This window comes from Cydia fagiglandana, chromosome 8 (assembly GCF_963556715.1).
Source record: "Cydia fagiglandana chromosome 8, ilCydFagi1.1, whole genome shotgun sequence".
Classification (NCBI taxonomy): Eukaryota; Metazoa; Arthropoda; class Insecta; order Lepidoptera; family Tortricidae; genus Cydia; species Cydia fagiglandana.
This window is the reverse complement of record NC_085939.1, coordinates 7,194,699-7,203,101: the sequence shown is the minus strand read 5'-3', so window position 1 is coordinate 7,203,101 and position 8,403 is coordinate 7,194,699. Positions and strand designations below refer to the sequence as shown.

The 8,403-nt window shown below is 38.5% G+C and overlaps 1 protein-coding gene and 1 long non-coding RNA gene across 2 annotated transcripts in view; both read left to right on the top strand.

The window, feature by feature from the left end:
• LOC134666619 (uncharacterized) overlaps nucleotides 1-8,403 on the top strand; it is a 205,770-nt gene that overhangs the window by 72,361 nt on the left and 125,006 nt on the right. The window lies entirely within an intron of this gene.
• Nucleotides 7,773-8,403, top strand: part of LOC134666602 (gamma-aminobutyric acid receptor subunit alpha-2) — a 51,042-nt gene continuing 50,411 nt past the window's right edge. The window contains exon 1 of the mRNA XM_063523817.1: nucleotides 7,773-7,910. Coding sequence (XP_063379887.1) covers nucleotides 7,870-7,910 — 41 coding nt within the window. The 5' untranslated portion in view covers nucleotides 7,773-7,869. The remainder of the gene's footprint in view (nucleotides 7,911-8,403) is intronic.

The window sequence follows — 8,403 nt, the reverse complement described above, 5'->3', positions numbered from 1 at the left end:
ATTAGAAGGCAGACGTTCCATTTTTGCCTTCGTTCGCTACAGTTTGTTTGAAGTTCTTAAACAAGTTTGTTAGGTTTGGGTATCAATCAATCACTCTAGTTTCTATGCATTGTTGAATACAACATGATCTGAATCTTAGTGAGTTGTGCTATTTAGGTATATGCCGTATACCGTACTTACCTAATATATATATGTTGCAGTCAAAAGTGTGAACTGGTCAAAAGAACTTTTAACCGACAAAAGCAGGCAAAACTGCTTTTGACTGAGCATGTTGGTCAAAGTAGTTTTACCTGAAAATCATACCTATTTCTGGCAGCAGTTTCGTTTTTAGGGCGTAGCAAAAAAAAATAACCCTAACCTACCTGGTCTATCTCTGGGAACAGTTTCGTTTTTTGGGCGTAGCAAAAAAAACCCTAACCTAAGTACCTATCTCTGGGAGTACTTTTGACTGATAGTAACAGTCACAATTACTATTAACCAATGATTTTCAGGTAAAACTACTTTTGACCAACATGCTCAGTCAAAAGCAGTTTTGCCTGTTTTTGTCGGTTAAAAGTTCTTTTGACCAGTTCACACTTTTGACTGCGACATATACATATAAACGGTACGAAACTTTTACGAGACCTATATGTGCATGTTCTGGACCCTGCTTAAGGTTCCCTGTCGGCGGTTAGAAGGTTATCCATTAATTACTGGGCACCCTGTTTACCTACACAAATAATATATCTTCAATGAATATAGCTTTTTACAGATCTCGGTTACAAGATAACCCATGCAAGTAAATATACAGTACCTAAATATGTCCTTTTAATAAGATCTAAGGCTATATTATTCCTTTGATCAAATGAAGGGTCGCTCTCTTTTACCTTTAAATATTTACTGCACATATCTTATTGCCACAGCCATCTATCCTTAAATTGCATAAGTATCTTTATCTCACACCAAACCACACGCTCAAAGAAAATTTCACTTTGCAAAGTTTCGACTAAAGAAGTTCCCACATTCGTTACACAACGTTAGGTGTTGTAATTACAGCGAAAGAGGGCACAAAGTGACGTGAAATGTGCACCATAGGTCCGCCAATGTAAATCTGAAGAGACAGAGTCCTTAGGCGTGTCGATTTAAAATGTATTATTGCGTGACTAGGAGCTGGGTTGAGTTGGTTGTCAGAGGAACGCTGCCCTCCTAAGCTAAAAAGCGGTATTTGCATATAGTTTTCTTTGAAAATACGGCCTTTTAGCTTAGGAGGGCAGAACGTCTGTAGGTGTGATGCTGGCAAAGTGGCACACGTGCGCCGCGGTGCCTACGGAAGTTATTTGCGGAGGCCGGCCGCGCGTCCGCCGCCAGATTGCACGGCTCCGAGATAAACACGCTTGCAGCATTCAGCATCCGCACGAATCGTGGCATTCTGGATAAACGTGCCGTTAGAATGTGAATCTGTGTCAGGAAATGCCTGATAAAATATTTCGCATAATTTGTTAAATTTACGTCCAATTGGACCAGTTACAAATGGTATTTCTCCATTTTATTTATTACCTTATGACATCCCTGATTTTTTTTGATGTGCTTAGAAACTTAAGAAAGTTTACAGTATATTAGGCCTGAGTTACACTTGTAAGTTTTACTTACGTAAGTAGGGACACGGCTATACTACAGAATGAGAGATGAATATCGTTATCTCATTCTAACAAATAGCTTTGTCCCTACTTACGTAAGTAAAACTTACAAGTGCAACTCAGGCCTAATGTGAAATGATTTTGGAAGAGACCAAAATCGTCAGTCTCTTTTGCGTACCCGTTATTGTATCCCATTTGAAATTTTTCAAATATTACCTAGACAATACAGTCTGAAAATAAAGAATTTATTAGAGTTAGACCAGGAAAAGTCTGCAACGATTTTTATAGCGTCACGCAGTGCTAGTTTTATTTTATTAAACGTCAAACTTCTGTGACATTATGACGTATAAATAACACTTGCACTGTGTCAACTGCGGGTGCTGTCAAAATTTTTGCAGACTTGTCTTGGTTTAACTCTGTTCATTTATTTATTATTAACAGACTGTAATTAAGATTATTAGCGTTTAATGACTACAGTAAACTAATAAGTACCTTGCCAAAATACTTGGTGGCAAATGAAACATTTAAACAAAAATATAAACAATTATTGCAAAGTTCGATCCAACCAGACATACCTATTACCTATATACATACATACCTATATTATAAAAATATAATCTAATCTAAAAATGGTTACCTAAAGCCTGTGCTGAAAGAGTTGTGGAATGTATGGGGCCCAATACATTCCACGACTCTTATCTTTCCGAACAGACTCTACCTTAGATAAGTTCCCGCGATATTTTATTTCAAGTATTTTCTGGCGTAATGTTGCCAATATATAAATCCTTTTTGATTTTCATCGCAATCGACAGCGCACGAGAGCTCTTTACCTTGTCTTCTTGTCAGCGTATGAACGTTACAGAAATAGGTGCTTGTAACATACGGGAGCCGACGTGAGAAATAGTGAGTGGAGCAAGGGTCGAAGCTGTCGTAATGGTGCCCCGGCTTGTTGGGCCGCGACATTGCCCAAATGATAGTGATTTAAAAGAAACGTGCTTTATACGCTGCCCGTTGGCTCTCTTACTATGGACTACTCTAATATTTTTCATCATATTGTGCGACCTAAACTAGACAACTAAAATGCGTTTAAACGCGATAGGTATTGACTTTTTGGAAACCGTTACGCTTCGGTTAGCGAAGCTGCCGGTCTAGCCAAGGTTACAATCGCTATCGCTTCGACAACGAAAAGCTTTATGTCTCTCTGTCGCTCTTCCATATTAGTACGATAGTGATAGTTGTGTTTCGATCGCTACGGAGCGTAAGCGATTGGCATCTTGGCTACGCGGCCTGTCCGGTTTTGCAATGTTTAAAAAATATATCTCTAATGCCTTTTCAAGTGTTCATCGCTTGAAACTTATACTTGTTAGGTAACTAGGAGCGCAAACTTCGCCTTAATTATTTTTATCCTCCTCAGAATCTTTCCTAATATTCCGTTGTTTAATAAAGTTTACGAAAGTTAAGAGTTTTCGTTCAGTACAGCCCCTCACATCCAATTTTTCTAAGTAAGATGAGTAAAATATTAAATATTGTTTTGTTCTTTTAAACAGACACTGTATTTTTTCTCACTTCCTAACTGTAATTGAGCGTTTATTTTATCACGAGCTCTTTCGATTCTGATGGGATAAAAAAATGTCCCAGAGTTTTTTCCTATTGTGTTACCATTTCCCCATATACTTTGTGGGAAAGTTTGAAAAATGTATGGAAATTTTAGGACACTTTTTTTTCTCCTATAAGGATTAAAAGGGCTCGCGATCCTGACTAGAAATAACACAAAAGTGGCAAAATACCAAGAAAATTGCTACATTTGTTTTAAGTCTAGAACCCGTGGTAGTATAAATAGGGGTGGTCTCTGGACGCGCATCTAGCTCCAAATTGTTTCATAAGCCGGCCGATGCCGCGTTCATCACTACAACACCCACCCACTGAACCATACCTTACATTATTCATACTTCTTACCAACCATTGAGGTAGGTATGAATTAAATTATTATTTTAAAGCTTGTTTTATTTTTATATATCGTGTCACTTGACGTTTAGAAAAATAAGTGTCAATTTTATTAATACCAAATTTGCCTCCAAACTAATTAGATGCTCACGTAATCAAATTGAGCATTTATGAATATTTTGGTGCTAATTTTCATGAATTTATCTTCTTACGTTATCGCGGTCGTGGCAGATGTTTCGGGTCTTATTAAATCACTCATATTCGTAACAAAGAGCTTTAGTAAAGTTCAAAATGTTTTCCGAGAGCTTCCAAATGCAATTTACATACAAAATTATTTTTACATTACGTGCCCATTCCCACGCACTTTGGAGCGCCGTAGCTACGTAAATAGCGCCCGCTACGAGCGTAGCGGAGCTACGGTGCCAGTACCTAGATTGCTACGTAATTCCCGATAACTTAGTTGTGATTTTCTCACCGACTTGCTTGACGGCTTAAGGATGACTTACGTTAGACCGGGCCGTGTCCGGGCCGGAGCTTCCGGCGCTTACTTTTCTATAACTTTTACTTTACAAATCAGTATCATATCGGAAACAGATCTAACAACTAAAACTAGAATTGTTAACAAAATGTCGCTAAATGTCACTTTTTGATGCTTAAAAAATAATAATAACAGACTATCGGCTCGATTCGGGAAATGAATTAGATCTCTACTAGACCTCAACAAGTTACGATATGGATAATTTAAAGATATATGTAAGATAGATATGTCAAATTTGACGTTTCCGCGATTCTGGAGGTCCTCTTGAACGATTTCGATAAGTTATGACTTAGATATCCAAGTCACATCTAGTCGATATCTAATGTAAATCTAGTTGATCTCTATATCGTCTCTAGATCTTGTGATTATCTCGTTTCCCGAATACGCGTGTATATATACGTCCCACTGCTGGGCAAAGGTCTCCTCTCACGTATGAGGGCTTGGGCTATAGTCCCCTCACGAGCCTAATGCGGATTGGAGACTTCACATACACCTTTGAATTTCTTCTATAAAAAAAGACAAAGTAGGTATATGATAAACGTACTTACATAAGACGTAACGTATGGAATACGTGCCTTCGGATTCTTTACCACCGTTGTTGAATAATAATGAGATAATTCATTTCATTCGTTCAATTGAATGAATAAATGCAATTTTTATTTCAGGCAACTATTAGACATAGACATCCATATAGTTAATTGCTTCGATGTACATGTTACTAGTCCTATGAATATAATTGTGTAAGTATTTAGAAGAACTGCGTGTTTTATTGAAGAATTAAAGTGACAAGCTTGCAAATTCAAAACCAGCCAAGTCCGTACTGAGGTTTCAAACACGACTATAACAAATCTAATTTAGGCATTTAATTAACATCCCTTCCGTTACCCAAAGCACTCCGAGTTGTTCGCCAAGTTATTCAATCTCAAATATAATGCAAGCAATTAGAGTGTTCACGAGTGATCAGTCAGCGGATTCGAATCCCATTACCTTGGAGTCCAGACTCCGGCGGAGCAATCAGCCCGGTCTTTAGGGATCACGCCATTTGCCCGCCATTGTTCCCTGCGCCGTTTTACATGTCGTGCACGAGCTCTGACTAAAGGCTTGATTCGGGAAACGAATTAGATATTAACTAGATGCGATATAGTAAAGATATGTGACGTCCCACGAACCTTATGGCGGTTGGCGCTTACGCTATTATTAACGCCGCGCGCCGCTCCAATATTATTGCTGCGCTATGCGACGTAAGCGCCGGCCGCCATAACCCTTTGCCGTGGAACGTTACATATCTTTACTATATCGTATCTAGTTAATTCATTTCCCGAATCGAGCCGCAATACGCAGGGAGCCTGGCTTTTGGAGCGACAAATGTTCAGATTTGAAAAATCTGTCATCGATGTTACTCGCAAACGCAACTGGTTCATACCAAAATGATAAGTATTATAGGGCATTTTCATTTTAGCTTGTACTTTAAAGCGCGACTTAAGTTGTGTTTCAGTAACGTCTAACCGTCACATTCCTGAGAAAATGTATGGGGTTTGATATTGACCGTCAGTTTTGTCACGATTACTAATCAGCCGTTAATGGTTAGGTGTCAATACTACTATGCTGGTACTGACTCCTGACAGTACCAGCACAGACAGTACACACCGTACTGACAGCGTACCACGTGACGTCATGTTATCTTACATTCGCCGTATCTTGTACAAATTGTTAAATCACTGGTATGATTGTATCATCCTTGTGAGACGTGACAGCGACCAAGTGACCTTCGTGTGTGGTTTGACATGAAAAACGCATAACAATCGAAACTTAAAATATTTGTGGCTTCGGGGCCGCGCACGCCTCTCAAATGTCCAGAAACACCATCGTTCCGTGATAGGTAAAGAAATAACAATAAGACGTTTAAAAGCGTTCAATGCCTCCGAGAAGTGAGTGCGAGGCAATATTCGTGCGTGTGAACAATAATAACCGTATTACGTACTTAAGCGTAATGGCGTTATGAATTCGCATCAGGCAGGCGAGGCACAGCCCACAATAAGGACTCGCATTGCCGATATTGATGAACAAATAGGCACTTTCGTGTTCGCTTAGTACCTATGTTATAAAAAAGATATCTAAAGATATTTAAAGCTAGAGTGAATAAGCTATTACTGAACCGGTGAGCTCCATCTTAAGCATGACTCACGTTAGACCGGGCCGTGTCCGGGCCGGAGCTTCCGGAGCTTACTTTTCTATGACATGACAGGCTATCACGTGATGCTTTCCATAGGAATCGATGCTCCGGAAGCTCCGGCCCGGACACGGCCCGGTCTAACGTGAGTCATCCTTTAAGCTCTGTTTTCACTTTCCATCAGGTGTGACTAGAGCCAATCGCCGATCTATTTATAAAAAAAAATCGCTATATCCAAAAATATTTGTTCTATGTTTCATTTTCCAAATTTTAACTTAATACGTTTTATTCAGAAACAATTAATTTTCTAAGCCTTTCAAGAAAGGAAATCATCGCAAGGAAACCGTACCAATCCCAATAAAGCCTAGTATATTCTCTCTGGATGGAAGGATGGCAGTTGCTCTTGTAAAAATTAGTGCCTGACTAATATTTGAAATTGTATTGCTTCCTTAATAGCAAAAATTTATGAAGTAGGCGGATAACCAGAATGACCGCTACAATAAAATTTATTTAATTTGTGACATAAGTTACAGTAACCATATCGAGAGATGGAAATCAAAATGTGCCCATTCCCCCGCTTACACCTACGCAGGTTAGCGATCTTACTCGTATTTCAAAAAATTTTCTGGGAGACAGAAATTTTCTCGGAAAACATAATACATTTTCCCAGATATAAGACCTAGCTAGATCGATTGATCGCCCCCGAACCCCCCCCATACGTATAGCAAATTTCATCGAAATCAGAACCGTTTCCGAGATCCCAGAAATATATACGCACACATATAAATAAATATACAAGAATTGCTCGTTTAAAGATAATATTTAAGTACAGTACTGTATTCTCGTAAAATAAATTTGTATTGCGTTGATGGTAATGAACTGCGACTTATATCAAGTCTCTTGTAGCGCGGAATCAAGTCTTGATATTAATTCAGTTTCCATTAAAGCTTGAACGCTAAAACCAATTTGAATTAATGAAGAGTCTGTCGCCACAATTATATTCATGGTAAGGAACTCTGGAAACTAGTTTCCAATTGCAATTCAGGTTCCGTGTTGTTTGACATTTTGACATTTAATACAAGTAAATTATACATATAGGTAGGTAAAAAAAACTAAGCTATGATCTCTCTTTTGTATGTATGTACCTAATAAAGTTTTCCGATAGACGTTCCATAATATATTTTTAAATGTGTAATATGACGTAAGGTTTGTAGACTAATTATTTACTTTGATTAGAAGTTTGTATATGCATGTTACTTTTAACTAAGCTTGTTACCTATTCAGCGTCATTGGAATACAGTATTAAAATAATTAAAATATATCCAAATGATTGTGTATTCTTTAGGACTTTCAAGTTTCAAAAACACCTGTTTCAACGAACAGGTTTCGGTGGACACGGTCGCGGCTGGCGGTGGTATTTTTGCGGATTGTACGCATGCGCGGTTCGGCCGCGCGCGGCGGGATGCTGCAAGTCTACGAACATCTGCCTCGCACGTCTCGGCGACGCAAATGCCCGACGCGCCTTTAACGGATATAAACACGCGGCAACTATAACTCCACTTTTCTAATAACTTGTCAAACTGTATAGAAACTTTAAAGTCATGTTTGTGGCTGTGCTGGTTGGCGGTTTTTTGATCTTAAGGTAAGTTTAATCACTAAGTTAACGTTAACTCGAAATATATAAGTACGTAGATATATACATTTAGGTATGTTTGGCTCTGTCACCAAAGTCGCATGTTTTTGTGTTAATTGCGGTTCACTTTTTTATTACAAGCTTTTATTTAGTTTCACCTGTCCCGTTGTCTGTCTGAAATCAAATCTTACAAGTTAAATTTGATCCACTTCCCGGTTTCCGATTGAGCTTTGAAATTTTGCATGCATGTGTATAAATCGGATGACAATACAATATTATGGCACCAACGCGCTGATCTGATGATGGAGACAGGAGGTGGCTATAGGAACTCTGTGATGAAACAACGCAACCTAATTGTGTTAGGGGTTTTTATAATTGTCTCGACGAATATTAGTTGTCTGTCATAAGAAAAGTACAGTGAGCCATAAAAGCTTGTACCAAAAATGAAATTTTTGCCAAAAACTTATTATAGTTCTAATGTGTTTTCATAACAAAGTGCAAC